Source organism: Pseudophryne corroboree, chromosome 6, assembly GCF_028390025.1.
Source record: "Pseudophryne corroboree isolate aPseCor3 chromosome 6, aPseCor3.hap2, whole genome shotgun sequence".
NCBI classification, from domain to species: Eukaryota; Metazoa; Chordata; class Amphibia; order Anura; family Myobatrachidae; genus Pseudophryne; species Pseudophryne corroboree.
Genome location: NC_086449.1, coordinates 347,007,707 through 347,028,976, shown reverse-complemented (window position 1 = coordinate 347,028,976; position 21,270 = coordinate 347,007,707). Strand labels below are relative to the sequence as shown.

Genomic DNA, 21,270 nt, shown 5'->3' with positions numbered 1-21,270 from the left:
CGCATGACACACTTGGGTGCTCTATTGGACACTCAAGTGCAGAGAATCTTTCTCCCGGACGACAAGAGGAGAGCCTTACAGGACATGATTTGCAGGTTTCTGGATCGGAAAAAGGTATCCATCCACTTGTGCATGCAACTGTTTGGAAGATGGTGTCTTGTTTCAAGATGGTGGAATATGCATTTTGGGACAAAAAAACACTTGCATTCTACACTCTAAATGGGGAAAATATAGGGGTAACTGTGGTGGAAAAAGATTTGAGGGTGCTCATAGATAATAGGCTTAATAACAGTACACAATGTCAAAATGCAGCAAAGAAGGCAAGTAAAGTGCTTGCGTGCATAAAACAGAGCATTGAGACAAGGGACGAGAATGTAATCCTGCTGCTGTACAAATCATTGGTACGTCCGCACTTGGAATATTGTGTTCAGTTTTGGGCACCATGTTATAAAAAAGATATTGGGGAACTAGAAAGAGTTCAAAGGTGAGCTACTAAATTGATTAAAGGGTTAGAGAAACTGGAGTATGAGGAAAGGCTTACTAGGTTAAATATGTATACACTAGAAAAGATACGTCTAAGAGGAGACGTTATTAATATCTTCAAATATGTAAAGGGTCATTACAAGGAGTTAGCAGGGGATTTGTTTATTAAAAGAGCTCTGTATAGGACACGTGGGCACTCGCTGAGGCTAGTGGAGAGAAAATTCTGTACACAACGAAGGAAAGGGTTCTTCACGGTAAGGGCAATAAAGATTTGGAACTCCCTGCCAGAGAAGGTGGTAATGGCAGACTCTGTAAATGCATTTAAAAACGGATTGGACAAATTTCTAAGTGGAAAAAGTATCCAGGGCTATAGCATTTAACATATTGACATTAAATATCTGTGAGTGGTAAGAATCAAAGTTGGCAATTGGTACTAAACCATTACTTTTGCAGCCGCATTATAATATGAACACCTTAACACAGAATACAGGTTGAACCCAATGGGCATTTTGCCTCTTTTCAACCTCACTAACTATATATATATATATATATATATATATATATATATATATATATTTATTTCTCTGACGTCCTAGTGGATGCTGGGGACTCCGAAAGGACCATGGGGAATAGCGGCTCCGCAGGAGACTGGGCACAAAAGTAAAAGCTTTAAGACTACCTGGTGTGCACTGGCTCCTCCCCCTATGACCCTCCTCCAAGCCTCAGTTAGATTTTTGTGCCCGAACGAGAAGGGTGCAGTCTAGGTGGCTCTCCTGAGCTGCTTAGAAAAAAGTTTAGTTTTAGGTTTTTTATTTTCAGTGAGACCTGCTGGCAACAGGCTCACTGCATCGAGGGACTAAGGGGAGAAGAAGCGAACTCACCTGCGTGCAGAGTGGATTGGGCTTCTTAGGCTACTGGACATTAGCTCCAGAGGGACGATCACAGGCCCAGCCATGGATGGGTCCCAGAGCCGCGCCGCCGTCCCCCTTACAGAGCCAGAAGAGCAGAAGAGGTCCGGAAAAATCGGCGGCAGAAGACGTCCTGTCTTCAATAAGGTAGCGCACAGCACCGCAGCTGTGCGCCATTGCTCTCAGCACACTTCACACTCCGGTCACTGAGGGTGCAGGGCGCTGGGTGGGGGCGCCCTGAGACGCAATATAAACACCTTAGGGGGCAAAAAATGCATCACATATAGCTCCTGGGCTATATGGATGCATTTAACTCATGCCTGTTTTTCCATAAAAAAGCGGGAGAACGGCCGCCGAGAAGGGGGCGGAGCCTATCTCCTCAGCACACTGGCGCCATTTTTCCTCACAGCTCCGTTGGAGGGAAGCTCCCTGACTCTCCCCTGCAGTCCTGCACTACAGAAACAGGGTAAAACAAGAGAGGGGGGGCACTAAATTGGCAGATAAATCTATACAGCAGCTATATAAGGGAAAAACACTTATATAAGGTTATCCCTGTATATATATAGCGCTCTGGTGTGTGCTGGCAAACTCTCCCTCTGTCTCCCCAAAGGGCTAGTGGGGTCCTGTCCTCTATCAGAGCATTCCCTGTGTGTGTGCTGTGTGTCGGTACGTTGTGTCGACATGTATGAGGAGGAAAATGGTATGGAGGTGGAGCAATTGCCTGTATTAGTGATGTCACCCCCTAGGGAGTCGACACCTGACTGGATGGTCTTATGGAAGGAATTACGTGATAGTGTCAGCACTTTACAAAAGACTGTTGACGACATGAGACAGCCAGCAAATCAGTTAATACCTGTACAGGCGTCTCAAACACCGTCAGGGGCTCTAAAGCGCCCGTTACCTCAGGTGGTCGACACAGACCCAGACACGGACACTGACTCCAGTGTCGACGGTGAGGAAACAAACGTATTTTCCAGTAGGGCCACACGTTACATGATCACGGCAATGAAGGAGGTTTTGAACATTTCTGATACTACAAGTACCACAAAAAAGGGTATTATGTGGGGTGTGAAAAAACAACCAACCGTAGTTTTTCCTGAATCAGATGAATTAAATGAGGTGTGTGATGAAGCGTGGGTTTCCCCCGATAAAAAACTGCTAATTTCTAAAAAATTATTGGCATTATACCCTTTCCCGCCAGAGGTTAGGGCGCGTTGGGAAACACCCCCTAGGGTGGATAAGGCGCTCACACGCTTATCAAAACAAGTGGCGTTACCGTCTCCTGATACGGCCGCCCTCAAGGAACCAGCTGATAGGAAGCTGGAAAATATCCTAAAAAGTATATACACACATACTGGTATTATACTGCGACCAGCAATCGCCTCAGCCTGGATGTGCAGTGCTGGGGTGGCTTGGTCGGATTCCCTGACTGAAAATATTGATACCCTGGACAGGGACAATATATTATTGACTATAGAGCATTTAAAGGATGCATTTCTATATATGAGAGATGCACAGAGGGATATTTGCACTCTGGCATCAAGAGTAAGTGCGCTGTCCATTTCTGCCAGAAGAGGGTTATGGACACGACAGTGGTCAGGTGATGCGGATTCCAAACGGCATATGGAAGTATTGCCGTATAAAGGGGAGGAGTTATTTGGGGTCGGTCTATCGGACCTGGTGGCCACGGCAACGGCTGGGAAATCCACCTTTTTACCCCAGGTCACCTCTTAGCAGAAAAAGACACCGTCTTTTCAGGCTCAGTCCTTTCGTCCCCATAAGGGCAAGCGGGCAAAAGGCCACTCGTATCTGCCCCGGGGCAGAGGAAGGGGAAAAAGACTGCAGCAGACAGCCTCTTCCCAGGAACAGAAGCCCTCCCCCGCTTCTGCCAAGTCCTCAGCATGACGCTGGGGCCTTACAAGCGGACTCAGGCACGGTGGGGGCCCGTCTCAAAAATTTCAGCGCGCAGTGGGCTCACTCGCAAGTGGACCCCCGGATCCTGCAGGTAGTATCTCAGGGGTACAAATTGGAATTCGAGACGTCTCCCCCTCGCCGGTTCCTGAAGTCTGCTTTACAAACGTCTCCCCCTGACAGGGAGGCGGTATTGGAAGCCATTCACAAGCTGTATTCCCAGCAGGTGATAATCAAGGTACCCCTCCTACAACAGGGAAAGGGGTATTATTCCACGCTGTTTGTGGTACCGAAGCCGGACGGCTCGGTGAGACCTATTTTAAATCTGAAATCCTTGAACACTTACATACAAAGGTTCAAATTCAAGATGGAATCACTCAGAGCAGTGATAGCATACCTGGAAGAAGGGGACTATATGGTGTCTCTGGACATCAAGGATGCTTACCTCCATGTCCCAATTTGCCCTTCTCACCAAGGGTACCTCAGGTTTGTGGTACAGAACTGTCACTATCAGTTTCAGACGCTGCCGTTTGGATTGTCCACGGCACCCCGGGTCTTTACCAAGGTAATTGGCGAAATGATGATTCTTCTTCGAAGAAAAGGCGTCTTAATTATCCCTTACTTGGACGATTTCCTGATAAGGGCAAGGTCCAGAGAACAGTTAGAGGTCGGAGTAGCACTATCTCAAGTAGTACTACGACAGCACGGATGGATTCTAAATATTCCAAAATCGCAGCTGATTCCGACGACACGTCTGCTGTTCCTAGGGATGATTCTGGGCACAGTACAGAAAAAGGTGTTTCTCCCGGAGGAGAAAGTCAGGGAGTTATCCGACCTAGTCAGGAACCTCCTAAAACCAGGCCAAGTGTCAGTGCATCAATGCACAAGGGTCCTGGGAAAAATGGTGGCTTCTTACGAAGCGATTCCATTCGGCAGATTCCACGCAAGAACTTTTCAGTGGGATCTGCTGGACAAATGGTCTGGATCGCATCTTCAAATGCATCAGCGGATAACCCTGTCTCCAAGGACAAGGGTGTCTCTCCTGTGGTGGTTGCAGAGTGCTCATCTTCTAGAGGGCCGCAGATTCGGCATTCAGGACTGGGTCCTGGTGACCACGGATGCCAGCCTGAGAGGCTGGGGAGCAGTCACACAGGGAAGAAATTTCCAGGGCTTGTGGTCAAGCATGGAAACGTCACTTCACATAAATATCCTGGAACTAAGGGCCATTTACAATGCCCTAAGTCAGGCAAGGCCTCTGCTTCAGGGTCAGCCGGTGCTGATGCAGTCGGACAACATCACGGCAGTCGCCCACGTAAACAGACAGGGCGGCACAAGAAGCAGGAGGGCAATGACGGAAGTTGCAAGGATTCTTCGCTGGGCGGAAAATCATGTGATAGCACTGTCAGCAGTGTTCATTCCGGGAGTGGACAACTGGGAAGCAGACTTCCTCAGCAGACACGATCTCCACCCGGGGGAGTGGGGACTTCACCCAGAAGTCTTCCACATGATTGTGAACCGTTGGGAAAAACCAAAGGTGGACATGATGGCGTCCCGCCTCAACAAAAAACTGGACAGATATTGCGCCAGGTCAAGGGACCCTCAGGCAATAGCTGTGGACGCTCTGGTAACACCGTGGGTGTACCAGTCAGTGTATGTGTTCCCTCCTCTGCCTCTCATACCCAAGGTACTGAGAATCATAAGAAGGAGAGGAGTAAGGACTATACTCGTGGCTCCGGATTGGCCAAGAAGGACTTGGTACCCGGAACTTCAAGAGATGCTCACGGAAGACCCGTGGCCTCTACCTCTAAGAAAGGACCTGCTCCAGCAGGGACCATGTCTGTTCCAAGACTTACCGCGGCTGCGTTTGACGGCATGGCGGTTGAACGCCGGATCCTGAAGGAAAAAGGCATTCCGGATGAAGTCATCCCTACCCTGATCAAAGCCAGGAAGGATGTAACTGTGCAACATTATCACCGTATTTGGGGTAAATATGTTGCGTGGTGTGAGGCCAGGAAGGCCCCTACAGAGGAATTTCAACTGGGTCGTTTCCTGCATTTCCTGCAAACAGGACTGTCTATGGGCCTAAAATTAGGGTCCATTAAGGTTCAAATTTCGGCCCTGTCAATATTCTTCCAAAAAGAACTAGCTTCAGTTCCTGAAGTCCAGACGTTTGTCAAGGGGGTACTGCATATACAGCCTCCTTTTGTGCCTCCAGTGGCACCTTGGGATCTCAATGTAGTTTTGGGGTTCCTAAAATCACATTGGTTTGAACCACTCACCACTGTGGACTTAAAATATCTCACATGGAAAGTGGTAATGCTGTTAGCCCTGGCTTCAGCCAGGCGTGTCTCAGAATTGGCGGCTTTATCCTATAAAAGCCCTTACCTAATTTTTCATACGGACCGGGCAGAATTGAGGACTCGTCCTCAATTTCTCCCTAAGGTGGTTTCAGCATTTCACTTAAACCAGCCTATTGTGGTGCCTGCTGCTACTAGGGACTTGGAGGATTCCAAGTTGCTGGACGTAGTCAGGGCCCTGAAAATATATGTTTCCAGGACGGCTGGAGTCAGAAAATCTGACTCGCTGTTTATCCTGTATGCACCCAACAAGCTGGGTGCTCCTGCTTCTAAGCAGACTATTGCTCGTTGGATTTGTAGTACAATTCAGCTTGCACATTCTGTGGCAGGCCTGCCACAGCCAAAATCTGTAAAAGCCCATTCCACACGGAAAGTGGGCTCATCTTGGGCGGTTGCCCGAGGGGTCTCGGCTTTACAACTTTGCCGAGCAGCTACTTGGTCAGGGGCAAACACGTTTGCTAAATTCTACAAATTTGATACCCTGGCTGAGGAGGACCTGGAGTTCTCTCATTCGGTGCTGCAGAGTCATCCGCACTCTCCCGCCCGTTTGGGAGCTTTGGTATAATCCCCATGGTCCTTTCGGAGTCCCCAGCATCCACTAGGACGTCAGAGAAAATAAGAATTTACTTACCGATAATTCTATTTCTCTTAGTCCGTAGTGGATGCTGGGCGCCCATCCCAAGTGCGGATTGTCTGCAATACTTGTACATAGTTATTGTTACAAAAAATTCGGGTTATTATTGTTGTGAGCCATCTTTTCAGAGGCTCCTCTGTTATCATGCTGTTAACTGGGTTCAGATCACAAGTTGTACGGTGTGATTGGTGTGGCTGGTATGAGTCTTACCCGGGATTCAAAATCCTTCCTTATTGTGTACGCTCGTCCGGGCACAGTATCCTAACTGAGGCTTGGAGGAGGGTCATAGGGGGAAGAGCCAGTGCACACCAGGTAGTCTTAAAGCTTTTACTTTTGTGCCCAGTCTCCTGCGGAGCCGCTATTCCCCATGGTCCTTTCGGAGTCCCCAGCATCCACTACGGACTATGAGAAATAGAATTATCGGTAAGTAAATTCTTATTTTATTGTGTAACAGAAAATGATATTGCGCCACTTGTGGGGTAAAATCTCAGTAAAAAAGAGATTTAAAAAAGCACTAGTATTGATCAAACACACACACGTACCTACTTAAAGGTGTCTGCCAACCCTTAAAGGTGCAGTACAGGCACAGTACTGCTGAAAGGATATAGAATAGGGGAATATGGGTATCGGCGACTGGTGGTGTTTAAAACAGAATCATTAAAGATTAAGATTTATGATCCAAAAAATATAAAATTAACAAACAAACTTTTTAATATGTAAAAGTGGAATAAAAAGACATACAATTTCAAAAGTAAAAGCATAAAAAATCTTTGTAAAATGTAAGGAATTCGGACTTAGCTGTTAAAATAGGCAAGGGGGGTCACTACAGGGAACCCAACGCGTTTCGTCTCAATCAGACTTCCCTCTGAAGAAGTCTGAGACGAAACGCGTTGGGTTCCCTGTGGTGACCCCCCTTGCCTATTTTAAAAGCTAAGTCCGAATTCCTTACATTTTACAAAGATTTTTTATGCTTTTACTTTTGAAATTTTATGTCTTTTTATTCCACTTTTACATATTAAAAAGCTTGTTTGTTAATTTTATATTTTTTGGCTCATAAATCTTAATCTTTAATGATTCTGTTTTAAACAACACCAGTCGCCGATACCCATATTCCCCTATTCTATATATATATATATATATATATATATATATATATAAAAATCAATAAATATATATATATATATATATATATATATATATATATATATATATATAAAAATAAATATATATATATATATATATATATATATATATATATATATATATATATATATATATATATAAATGTGTGTGTAACTATATGCGCCGTTCCATTCAAGACCATTACAATTGGAACTTCTACGAAATTGGGATCACTCTCCAAGGCATCTCAAATCGCACACGATTCTGCTCCCCAGGGACACGAGTCTGTCGCTCCTTTGGAGGCTACAGACATCCCACTGAAACAAAGATCGTTCTTTCTGCATACTGACTGGGGTAGTCTTCACGACGGATGCCAGCCTACGCGGGTGGGGCACAGTCATGGAAGATCATTCCTTCCAAGGTCAGTGGACCCTTCCGGAGAGTTAACTGTCCATCAATGAACTGAAACTACGAGCGGTGTTCAGGGCCTTGACTCAAGCAGGTCCTCTCTTACTTCGCCGTCTGCTAAGAATCCAGTCTGACAATGCGACGGCAGTCGCCTACATAAACCACCAGGGTGGCACGTGCAGTCCATCGGCCATGACAGAAGTCAGCCACATATTGCGGTGGGCAGAGAAGTATCTGCCGGCCCTATCCGCAGTGTACATTCCCGGAGTGTTAAATTTGGAGGCACACTTCCTCAGCAGCCAGAATGTCCATTCCGGCGAATGGTCTCTCCACCCTGCAGTCTTGCAGCTGCTGGTCCAATGGTGGGGCCTGCCACAAATCAATCTGTTTGCACCCCGACAAAATCACAAGCTTCCCTACTACAAAGCGCGCTCAAGGGACCCAGGCGCGTACTTAGTCGACGCTTTAGAGGTACCTTTGCAGTTTCAGATGGTGTGTCTCTTTCCTCCGGTGGTCCTTCTTCTGAGAGTCCGTTACAAACTTAAATCGGAGACTGTGATCGCTATCCAGGTTGCTCCTCATTGGCCACAGAGGGCCTGGTATGAGGAACTCCTAACCCTATCGGTAGCTCCTCCATGGCACCTTCCTCTCCGTCCAGACTTGCTGTCTCAAGGTCCCTGTCTCCATCCGGATCTTCAACGGTTGGCTTTGACGGCCTGGCTATTGAGAGGGCGGTGTTGAGAAACAAGGGTTTCTCTACTAAGGTCATTGACACTATGATTGCAGCTCGTAAACCTTCCACTGCTCGGATATACTACAGAGTATGGCACACCTTTTTTAGATGGTGTCATACTCGTAATTTTGACCCGTTTCAGTATCGCCTTTTCCAAAATTTTGGCCTTCTTACAAGCGGGACTAGACTCGGGCCTCCGTTTAGCCTCTCTCTCAAGGTTCAGGTTTCAGCACTCTCTGTGCTGTTCCAGAGACAAGTGGCCCACTACTCAGCTGTTCAGACCTTCCTCCACGGGGTGCTTCATCTCCTGCCTCCTTCTATTCCACCGGTTAACCCATGGGATTTGTTTTTGGTCCTTCGGAGCCTCCATTGTTTTAGCTCATAGGGTTTCGGACTTGGGAGTTCTGTCTCACAAGTCCGCCTTTTTTATTTCATCCAGATCGGGGAGTTCTCCGTACCCGTCTGGATTATCTATCTAAAGTGGTTTCTAGATTTCATATCAATCAGGAAATTGTTGTTCCAGCCTTTTCTTTGTCGGATTCTACTAGTGGTGTTGACGCCATGGCCACTCTTGATGTAGTCAGGGCTTTGCGTATATTTATGTGCAGCGAACTAATACGTTATGAAAAACGGATTAATTGTTCATCCTTTATGACGAACATAAATGGGGCTGGCCAGCCTTAAAGCAAACTATTGCCAGATGGTTGCGACTTACTATTCATCAGGGTTACCTGTTGGCTGGGAAGCCGGTTCCGACGTAAATTAAGGCCCATTCCACATGGTCAGTTGGAAACTCGTGGGCAGCTCGCCGGGGGGCTTCGGCAGAGCATCTTTGCAGGGCTGCTACGTGGTCTTCAGCCCATACTTTCCTTTGGTTCTATAGATTTGACACTGCCTCAGCTGATGTGGCTTTTGGGCGTTGGGTCCTCAGTGCAGCTCGGGAGCGTTCCCGCCCGTAAAGGCACTGCTTTGGGACATCCCACTGTTCCCAGTGTCACACCTTTGGCTGACAGAAAAAAGGGGATTTTTGTCTTACATGTAAAATCCTTTTTACTGAGGCCATGTTTGACACTGGGCGCCCACTCTTTCGCTCCTTGCGAGCATGTTTTTCGGACATGTTCTCCTGCTTGTCTCGAGGCTGTGTAGGTTAGGTTCTTGTATGTTTCTGCCTTCCTTTCCTGTTCCTGGCTTGTATAGTAATAAACTGACTGGCCTGGTACAGGCTGGGTATAGGGGAGGAGGGGCCTCCCAGGCTGCACTCAAATGTTTAACTCCTTGGTGCCCGGACTGAAGCCCTAAACTATACCCACTGTCCTCAATGTCAACCATGGCCCCAGAAAAAAGGATTTTACAGGTAAGACAAAAATCCCCTTTTAATGCTTCATACATCTAAATGTATTTTCCAGCTTACTTACACATCCTTTTATTGAATTACTACAATCCATGTATTTTCAGGATTATCTGAGCAATTGACAACTTTGCATAAACCTTCTTTAGTAAAAGTTGAGCTCTTTGTTATATAACCTTCTTTCTTACAGCTACACTAAGGAAGCAACGAACGGCCGAGCTTCATCTTGGCGACTTTTTGGTCTTCCTTCGCAGGGTGGTGTCTTCCAAAGCTATTCAATCAAAGATGGCATCTCCCAAATGGACAGAGGTGTTATTGAACATAGCTTCTCAGAAATGCAGCTCAGGTACTATAGTCTCTCATTAAACTGTGTAGTGTTTTGTGGTTATTGTGTAGAGATCACTAAGGTGGATCAATTGATGGCAAACAGTGTCATGCATTGATTGTACTAAATGTCTATTGTACAATAGATTTTAGTGTGAAGTAGATTTGTATAGCATCCAGTAAATGCTTTTGTTTTTGAGCAGGTGTCCCACTTGTAGGAAATCTAAGAACCAGGCTTCTTGCCCTGCATGTTCTGGAAGCTGTTTTGCCTGCGTGTGAGTCCAGCGTAGATGATGACCAGATGGCACAGGTATGATACCATTCAGTCATTAGGGGCATTGCTGGTATCCCTATGTGTTAGTTACTGTGACTCTGTTCAAGCAAGACTAGCAGTCAAATAAAAAATCTTTAAATTGTGCAGTTTCTCAATACATTTCATATTGTTCACATGTACAATAGACGATAGCTCATATTGACAAATCTATGTACTGTGGAAAAATTGAAACTTTGCCTTGCTCCAAAATCAATGTAGTGCAAATTTTCACCAACAATGTTTAGATAACAAAATCATGTTTTATGATTGTGGCCGTATTGTCTTATTCTGCCACCTTATATTGTGGCAGAAGGTGTGTTTATAGATTACTAAATGTAAGTAGAACTGCAAGAGTAATGTACCATTTTTGGACACCAGACTGTAAATGCTTCCACTGCCAGATTTTTGCATAGAAACGTGGAACCATTCACCTCTGTGTGGTGTGTGTGTGTGTAACTGCTGCAGCACCTCTATTTTGGCCACTGAAGGTGGTAGCTCCTAATTGCTATGGAACGTTGGCTCAGAAATCTAGGTTTACCCAGGACTGCAGAGGGACAGATTAGAATGGCTCCTGTTTGTTGGTCACGGAATTTCAGTAGCTATAGGCGGCTTGCAGGATTATGGCAGGATCTTTGAACCACTTAACTGACTATTTTTTTTCCCAAAAAACTGCTCCGAAATTGTCTGTTTTTTTTTTTTTATTAGTGAATTAGGTGAAGAACATGAATTGAACCTTATCAAAAATGATTTTAGTAAAAAATAAATATATATATATATATATATATATATATATAAAAAATAATAATAATAATAATAATAATTTTTCTCAAAATTCAGAACATTGGTCATTAAGACTGGTAACATCGGACCATCGCAACGTTACTTTTCCCCAAAAAAACAGCTGCCATGTATACAGGCAGGGTTTGGGGGTGGCTTGGTCTACAGCTATTGTCTGCAGCCGCTGGTTGGAGGGTCCTGTCGTGCTGAACGATCAGTAATGATCGGCAGTACGGCAACACTTTAGGGGAGGGTGCAGGGAGGGGAGGCAGATTGACCTTTCCGGTCACTCTGACAGCAGCAGCGGTTGGAAGTTTCTCTTCCCTGCCGCTGCTAACACTGTTTATCTGACTTGTCGCATCCTGTGCGACCAGGTCAGATAAAACACTTGCTGGTATGGTTGCATCTGATGCGACCATGCCAGGCAAGTGGTTAAGAAGAGTATTTTTTATTACTCAATAGAAGCTCTGAAAAACCGTTAACCAGTGATGATGCACACCTTAATTGTTTTACCAGGCACCTTAACTAATGGGCAAGCGATGGAGTAATTAATTTGCTGCTCTGATTGGGCGCTCATTAGACACGAGAGACAAATTTGTTCTCGCCGCCTCCCTGAGGTGGTGAGAAGAAATGTATGAAAAGTCTGTGGTTTGGGCACCTTAACCAGAACTTTAGATGCTAAACCCGGTGCTTTGATGCACTTACAAAGTAATGGGTGCCCAATTTGAGCAAACAATTGAATTGCTCAGACAGGCGCCCATTAGTTTGGGCACCTGGTAATTCAGTTATGTTATTTCTTTAACCATTGTACTCTGCTGCCAAAAATAGTCTTAAAAAAACATCTAATTTCCAGTCAGCAGTGGGGAGGAGTTTTATGTTTTAAACCCCACATTTTAATTACCGCACTGCTAAACCTGTTCCAGCACTTTTTGAACTGCTCATATTCCAACATCAATATCAGTAATTATTTTCCAGGACCCACACATATCATACCTTTTTGTTTTTCATAAGATAGCATTTTTTTGTCCTCAGAAGTGACATAAAGTATACTCAATAGATTTTTGTATTGAAATTATTAGAAAGTGAATTAAAAGCAAAGGTGGACATTTTTTTCCTAACCGCCACTAAGAAATACTTTGGGCAGTATCCTATTGCTGGTGATTAATTTACTGCACAGCAAAATAGAGTATTTTTAGCCCGATGGTATCATCGGACAATCCAATTATAGCCTGTTTTTGCTGTGCAGTAACGTTTTAAAAAAAATATATAATAGGATTTTAATACCTACCGATAAATCCTTTTCTCGAAGTCCATAAGGGATATTGGGCGCCAAAGGAGCCAGTGCACTTTACATTTCTTCAACTGAGTGTGCTGGCTCCTCCCCTCTATGCCCCCTCCCACGGGCAGTATAGGTAAACAGTGCCCGAAGGAGAAATGACATACTTGAGAGAAGGAACATAACAACAATAAGTGTGGTGAGATTTACACACCAGCACACCATAACATAACCGGGCCGGCAACGGCTGGAAACAGAAACAGCAACAGCTGAACAGGTAACACATAACAGAGAACCTGCAGAAAGTCACTGCACAGAGGCGGGCACCCAATATCCCTTATGGACTACGAGAAAAGGATTTACCGGTAGGTATTAAAATCCTATTTTCTCTAGCATCCGTAAGGGATATTGGGGACAGATTAGTATGATGGGGATGTCCCAAAGCTTCCAGAATGGGCGGGAATGTGTGGAAGACATCTGCAGCACCGCCTGCCCAAACTGGGTATCCTCTTTGGCCAGGGTATCAAACTTGTAGAACTTCACAAAGGTGTTCTTCCCCGACCAGGTAGCAACTCGCAATAGTTGCAAGGCCGAGACTCCCCGGGCAGCCGCCCAGGAGGAGCCCACCGATCTAGTAGAGTGGGCTTTTAGATACTTAGGAACCGGCAAGGCTGCTGATACATAGGCCTGTTGAATAGTAAACCTAATCCAACGAGCAATGGACTGCTTTGAAGCAGGGCATCCCTTTTTCTGTGCATCATACAGCACGAACAAGGAATCTGTCTTTCTGATCTGAGCCGTCCTCTTGACATAGATCTTCAAGGCTTGCACAGCATCCATTGCCTCCAGAGGGGCAGGAGAGCCAGAACTGGATGGAATCACAAGAGGTTGATTCAAGTGAAACGCGGAGACCACCTTTGGCAGGAACTGCTGCCTAGTCCTGAGCTCCACTCTGTCCTCGTAAAAGACTAAGTATGGACTTTTACACGATAAGGCCCCCAATTCTGAGACACGTCTAGTAGAAGCCAGGGCCAGTATCCTCACCGTCTTTAACGTGAGGTATTTGTCTTCTACCGTTGTCGGAGGTTCAAACCAGGAGGTTGTATGTTAAGCACCCCTTGCAAGAAGGTCTGAACTTCTGGTAGGATAGCCAACTTCGGCTGGAAGAAGACGAAAAGAGCTGAAATCTGGACCTTAATGGATCCAAGACGTAAGCCTTTATCCACTCCAGACTGTAGGAAACGAAAGACTCTTCCCAAGCGGAATTCTGCAGATGGATATGTGCGTTCCTCGCACTAAGACGTATCTTCTCCAGATATGATGATAGTATTTTGACGTCACAGGTTTTCTGGCTTACACCATAGTGGCAATGACCTTTTTGGAAAGCCCTTTGTGAGCTAGGATGTTCCACTCAAGTTCCATGCCATCAAACGAAGCCGCCGAAAGTTCGGGTAGACGAACGGTCCTTGCTGAAGATCTCTTCTTAGTGGCAGAGGCCAAGTGTCTTCTATGGACATGTCCAGAAGAGCCGCATACCATTCTCTCCGGGGCCAATCCGGTGCATTCAAGATTGCTTGTGCACCGTGATGTCTGATCCGCTTGAGCACCTTTGGGATCAACTGAATTGGAGGAAATAGGTAGACCAGCTGGTAAGGCCAAGGCGATGTCAGCGCATCCACTGCGCTCGCCTGAGGGTCGCAGCGACGCTTCTTGTTGAGGCGAGATGCCATCATGTCGATCTGTGGGCATCCCCACCTGTCGACGATCTGTTGAAACACCTGAGGGTGTAATCCCCACTCCCCCGGGTGGAGATCATGGCGACTCAGGTAGTCCACTTCCCAGTTGTCCACTCCTGGAATGAAAATTACGTACAGTGCTCTTGCATTTCTTTCCGCCCAGAGAAGTATTTTGGACACTTCTCGCAAGCAGGCCTTGCTTTTTGTCTCTCCTTGTCGATTGGTGTATGCAACTACCGTGGCGTTGTCCGACTGAGCCTGGATCGCCTGATCCCAGAGTAGAGGGGATGCCTGAATCAGAGCATTATAGATAGCCCGAAGTTCCAGTATGTTGATCGGAAGTAGGCCCTCTTGGGCAGACCACCTGCCCTGGAACTGCACCCCCTGGGTGACAGCTACCCATCCTCTCAGACTCCTTCGTCGTGAGGAGTATCCAATTCTGAATCCCGAAGCGTCGACCCTCCATTAGTTTGGAAGACTGTAGCCACCACTGGATTGAAATCCTGGCCTGTGGTGACAGCCGAATCATCCGGTGCATCTGAAGATGGAAACTGGACCACTTGTTCAGGATGTCCAATTGGAAGGGTCTGGCATGGAACCTTCCGAACTGTATCGCCTATGAGGCCACCATCTTTCCCAACAATTTTATGCAAAGATGAATGGAAACTTGAGCAGGTCAGAGAACCTTGCGAACCATTTCTTGAAGTGTTCTCACTTTGTCCTTTGGGAGGAACACTACAGTATCCAGTATCATACCCAGAAACAGGAGCCGTTGAGACGGCTCCAGATGGGACTTCTGTAAATTGTGAAGCCAACCGTGGTGAGACAGAAGTTGGATAGTGCGATCTATATGGGGCAGTAGATGCTCCCTGGAACTCGCTTTTATCAGTAGATCGTCCAGGTAAGGGTCAATGTTGACACTCGGAGTTGAAACATCGTTTCCGCCATCACCTTCATGAACACCCTCGGAACTGTAGACCGGCCAAAGGGTAATGCCTGAAACTAGTAGTGATCGCTCAGTAGGGCAAACCGCAGATAGGCCTGATAAGCAGGCCAAATTGGGATATGGAGGTAAGCGTCCTTGATATCCAGGGACACTAGAAATTTTTGGTGTTCCAGGCCTGCGATCACCGCTCTCAAAGATTCCATCTTGAATTTGAAAACCTTCAGGTAAGGATTCAAGGACTTCAGATTCAAAATGGGTCTCACAGACCTGTCTGGTTTTGGCTCTATGAACAGACTGAAATAGTAACCTTATCATTGCTGTAGCAGGGGTACTGGAACAATAACCGGGGACTGGACCAACTTGTTGATGGCCAGTAGTAGCGTAACACGCATATTTTCCAAAGCTGGTAAGCTTGATTTGTAAAATCATTGGGTAGGAGCACAGTCGAACTCCAGCTTGTAACCCTGAGAGATGAGGTCCCTTTCCCAGGCATCTTGGCAGAAACCGTCCCAGATGTGGCTGTAGTAACGTAACCGAGCTCCCACCACGAGATCCACTCGGAGTGGGTGGGCACCATCATGCCGAAGTCTTCGTGGAATCTGAATTGATGCTCTGTTCTTGAGAACCAGCAACGGCTGGTTTCTTAGGCTTGCTTCTGGAGCCTCTAGCTGCGTTGGAGGCACCCCTGGCTATAGATCATAATCTGGAGGACCGAAAGGACCGAGTAGACGGTCCCGGGTAGGCACGCCTAACAGGCGGAGCCCCTGAAGGGAGAAACGTGGATTTCCCAGCTGTAGCTTTGGAGATCCATGCGTCCAACTCGCCTCCGAAGAGCCATTTCCCTGTGAAGGGAAGAGATTCCACATTACGTTTGGAGTCAGCGTCTGCAATCCACTGAAGCAACCATATGGCTCTGCGTTCAGACACATCCATAGCAGTGGTCCTAGCATTAATATCGCCAATCTATTTAAGGGAGTCAGAGGACTCTTGCCATGTCCTGAATGTGTTTTAGGAAAGTTACAGTAGTAACTAACGTCATATCACCCGAAAGACCCTCCTGAACTTGAGTAGCCCACGTATGAATTGCATGTGTCATTCAGCAGCCAGCAATGACCGGTCTTTGAGCTACACCTACAGCTAGTGTAGATAGATTTCAAAGTGGTCTCAATTTTCCTATCCCCCGTGTCCTTTTACCGTAAAGGAGCCCGGAGCTGGAAGCACCGCCGCCTTAGAGAGGCAAGAGACTGAGATGTCTACTGCTGGAGATTCTTCCCAGAATTTCCTGCCTTCAGGGGCAATAGGGAAGGTATGCAAAAACCTTTTGGACACCTGTTATTTTTTTATCTGGATTTTTCCAGGCTAATTTAAATAAATCATCCAATTCCTTGGAATCAGGAAATGTGACAGTTTGTCTTGTGGGAGGAAAAACGACTGCTGATTAGTAGCATCCTCCACGGGGGAGCTGTAACACATCCTGTATAGCCAATATGAGGGGTTCAATACCCTGTGTAGGGGTGGAATCCCCACTAATGGGATCCACATTATCCCCATCATCCTGTACTACATCATCAGTATCTGATGGATTGCAGATAAAGCACGTTTTTGTGCACCTGTAGTAGACATGGGGGAGATGGGGAACATCAGCCTTTGCAGCTAGGTTAGCTGTATTTCTTGTGTTTTGTTGGCATTGGCAGTGAGTTGAGATGACATATCAGACATCATAGTTTTGACAGCCCACAGCCAGGAAGGCTCTAGACTCTCTCCCACATTATCAGCATTTTGTTATGACTGACTACACTGCTCACATGATATGGAGCCAGATTGAGATAGGGGAGAATCTGGCATTACATACACTGCATAACATCTGTTTCACCATTATGAAATACAGATACAATACACATACAACACAGACTGATTACAATACAAGCCTGCCCCAGTGCATGTGAGAGGAGACACAGAAGAGAGGACCCCAGCGCCCCCAACACTGTACAGCCCCAGTGAGGCTGTCAGCGTTTTATGTATATGTATGTGTGTGTGTGTGTGTGTGTGTGTGTGTGTGTGTGTGTATGTATATGTATGTGTGTATATATATATATATATATATATATATATATATATATATATATATATATATATATATATATATATATATATATATATAAATATAAAACAGTGATACTGTCTGTAAACTGTGCACCAATAGCGGCTCTCCCCATCTACACCCAGTACCAGTGATTCTGTGAACATGTGGAGGAGCTGTATGAGGCTGCTGCTGCTTATGCAGAGGAATGCTCCAAAATGCCGCTGAGCCTGCTCTGATGTACCTCCGCCCCCTATAATGGCGCCGGAGCTACTAATACTGTTTATACTGGCCATATCTCCCACACCATTTGTAGCCTCACATAAATGTTTGGTACAATAACACCAGCCATTCTCACGCAGGGGCTCCAGCGGGTGTGCCTCTGCCACACACTGTACCGGGGGTCCCCCCTAGCGGGGCCCCCGGTTTGTACTCGCCACCGAAGATCACCTTCAGGCTTTGTTAGGGGTGTGCGGCATGCTGCGACAGCTAAGGCGCAGTGTCCCGCTGAACAAACAGCCCCTCAGGACGGTGGTCCTGCAGCGGGGAAGCGGCTCTGCACCTCAGGAGGCCGGTGACCGTCCCCCCCCTAACTCCCACGGCACAGGTATGCTGTTGCCCAAACAGCATACCGAAAGAAATAAAAGTTTAAAAGAAATTGAAGAAAAAACTCTGGAGCTCGCAGTGTGTGCATCCTCTTCTGAGGGCACTTTTTTCTAAACTTCCTGTGGGAGGGGGCATAGAGGGGAGGAGCCAGCACACCCAGTTGAAGAAATTTAAAGTGCACTGGCTTCTTTTTACCCGTTTAAACCCCCATCATACTAATTTGTCCCCAATATCCCTTATGGATGCTAGAGAAACGTAATTTTCAAAATCTAATACAAACAGTAGGACGCAAATCTCAGACTTCAGCATTTTTGGTAACTAATAGTACATCTGTACCTCTCACAAATAACTGAAACCTGATATTTCTTTCCAAGCTGAGATAATGGCACCCTGAAAAGTCATATTTTCGCAAATATTTTGTTCTCATTTGGACCCTCTTTTTCACTATTAAAGTGAAATAAGGTAATCTATGCATGAAACCTAAAATGTTACCCAAACTTTGCTGAGAACAATGGTATTTGTCCCAAGGCTTTACCATATCCCAGTCCTGAGAGATTTGCATTTGCGTAAATGCCTAGAAACACGGAATGCAGGTGGAGTTGCTTGGAGAGGCATGGAGTAGCAGCGTGTAGGCTGCAGCTCCCGATGCAATCCTGATTCACTGCTCTGAATCCATGGTAATTTGCTCTCCTGGCCGGCTGTGCTTGTTGCGGACTCAGCCAGGTGTTTTCGATCTGCTGCCCGAGTATAGGAGGACTGGAAGCTTCCCTCCAGTCGTGTGGTGAATGGTTATTGGGGCTGGCTGCTGGCGCTCTGAAGGAGACAGCGGCACATGTTCCCTGCTGGGACGCGTGCTGGTCAAGCGCGCTCGAGACTCCCACTGACCTGCCTGTGCCTGACTCCCTGGATAGAGCTCCGTGGATAGAGCCGTCTGTGATCCGCTGGTCGAGCGCTGGGGGATAGCAAGCTCCCCTCCCGGCTCTCAGGTTGAAGTCAGCGACTGGGGCTGGCGACCGGAGTTCCTGTGGAGGAGGTGACGCGTGGTCCTTGCTTGGGCACATGCTGGACACAGCAGCTGAGACCTCCGATGCCCTGCCTGTGAGTGTGTGCGCTGGGAGAGGAGTCTGGTTGCATGTGCTGTAGCCGGACTGCCTTGGGTCCCGCACCTGGTAGCATCCTGGGGGTCGACGAGATCTGAGGCTCTGGAGAAGGGGAACTGAGGCTGCCTGGCTCGGGTGAAAAAGATCAGGGGAGCTGCTGTGGAACTACAGCAGCAGCCCAGGCAGATGCTGACTGGGGAACAGGTACTTTCTATATCCAGCTGCTTAAGGATATCCTAAGCCCGGACACTACTGTTGGCCGTCTCATCCTGGCTACCGACTCCTGACACCAGATTATGCTTCATGAGACCAAACATCAGGTAATATCAGATCCATTTGATTATATGTATAAATCAATCATGTTGCTATAATCAGGTGGAATAACATGTAACAAGAGGAGGATATTTGTTTCCCGAGATAACAGCAAATATATAAGTACTCTAGTTGATGAATTGAAAGCATCTACTCTTTCTGTATGGGACGGAGCAGCTATCCTACTTTGCTTACTGGATATCAAGTTAATTAGATCCATTGTGTTATACATGCCTAGTCTCATCTGATATTGGAAACTAAGCCGTTAAGGTCCCCTTGCTGTTATAAGAGACTGTGTGCTTTTTTTCTATTTACGAAGAAGTCGTTTTCGGTCCCCTTGGATTTGGTCCTAATATTCGCAGCAGTTCAGTGCTGTAGCACGTGGTGATTAATAGAATGGGGAAGACGGGCGCCGCAGCAAAGTTGGAAAAAAATGCAAGACGATCACAAACTACACGGGCTGCATCAAATCCTCCCTCTCCTTCAAAGCCAGAACAGGGGGCAGATGGTAGTAGCTATGCTGACTTTACTCAGCAAATTTTGACTGCTATAGCTGCCTCAGAACAGAGGGTTACAGAGAAAATTGGGCATGTTCAAAAAGATGTATCTCTGCTTCGCCAGGATCTACAAAACATGAGAGTCAGTGAGATGGAAAATAGAATATCAAATCTGGAGGATAAGTCTCTGCCTATTAATAATAAAGTTGAGGAACTGTCAAATCAAATGGTTGCTATACAGGCTAAAGTGTCCGACTTGGAGGGACGGCAAAGACGTAATAACATAAGATTGGTGGGACTGCCCAAAAGGGTGTAAGGGACGCCGCCTGAAAAATTCTTAGAGGAGTGGCTAATCAGATTATTCACCAGTGAAGCTTTTAGTCCCCAATTCTCGGTGAAACAAGCCCATAGGGTACCTACCAGGTCTCCTTGTGCAAATTCAGCATTTCATGGCTAGAGAGACTATTCTACGGCTAGTATGGAACACTGGTGTAGTTCAGTTTAATTACAACACAGTCTCATTTTATCCGTATTTTGCTCAAGATGTACAGAAAAGCAATTTCTACGAATCATACGTAAGATGCGTGAGAGGAATATACAATATTCCATGTTGTATCCAGCTCGCCTGTGAGTAGTGTATAATTTTCACATTACTTTACCTCTGCTAAAGAAGCAGAGGACTGATTAATAAAGCAACCTAAATACGCTTGAAAAGAAATATTAGATATGATCAGTTTGGTGTAGAGTTTTCACTTGCCGATGATATAATGGCGGTTTGCTTAATATAGTAATACTTAATAATAAAGTAGCAGAAAACCATAGATAAATAGACTTGATGGCTAATAATTTCAGGGAATAAATCCTTGGTTAGGGAGTTTTTTTTAATGTTGCATATAGCTATAGGATCTGTTTCCTATATCCTCCCTGCTGGGTGGGGAAAGTGAGTAGAGATTGAGCCGGGTGGAATGGGATTTAGGTACTCCGCAAGGGTAGTGGATATACAGGGTGGGTTAAGGCCCATACACATTAGACCATGTCGCTCTGTGAGCGACATTGTCTAATGTTTCCCCCGACCAGCCGACTGTACACACTGAGTGATATGACCGCTCATATCGCTCAGTGACGTCTCGCCTCCGCCAGCCCTGCATGCAGGTCATGGCCGACAGTCCAGATCCTGCATGCATGCCCTACCGACAGCGACGATCGTTGCCGACCCGCGGGGGCGCGCATCTGTCGTCGCTGGCGGCATACACACTTGACGATAAAATGAGCGACGTCGCTCAAGGAGAGGGAAAATGAGCGACGTCGCTCATTTTATCGTCAAGTGTGTATGGACCTTTAGGGAGGGCAAGGGAAGGTAAAGTAAGTTTTGAGATGGTTTTTTAGGAGTGGGTAAAAG

The 21,270-nt window shown here is 46.3% G+C and overlaps 1 protein-coding gene across 9 annotated transcripts in view; it reads left to right on the top strand.

Annotated features, from left to right (window-relative positions):
- The window catches only part of HERC1 (HECT and RLD domain containing E3 ubiquitin protein ligase family member 1), a 475,564-nt gene that overhangs the window by 229,458 nt on the left and 224,836 nt on the right, over positions 1-21,270 (top strand). For all 9 annotated transcript variants that reach the window (XM_063926542.1, XM_063926546.1, XM_063926547.1 and 6 more), the window contains 2 exons: positions 10,095-10,250; positions 10,432-10,538. In XM_063926542.1, coding sequence (XP_063782612.1) covers positions 10,095-10,250; positions 10,432-10,538 — 263 coding nt within the window. The remainder of the gene's footprint in view (positions 1-10,094; positions 10,251-10,431; positions 10,539-21,270) is intronic.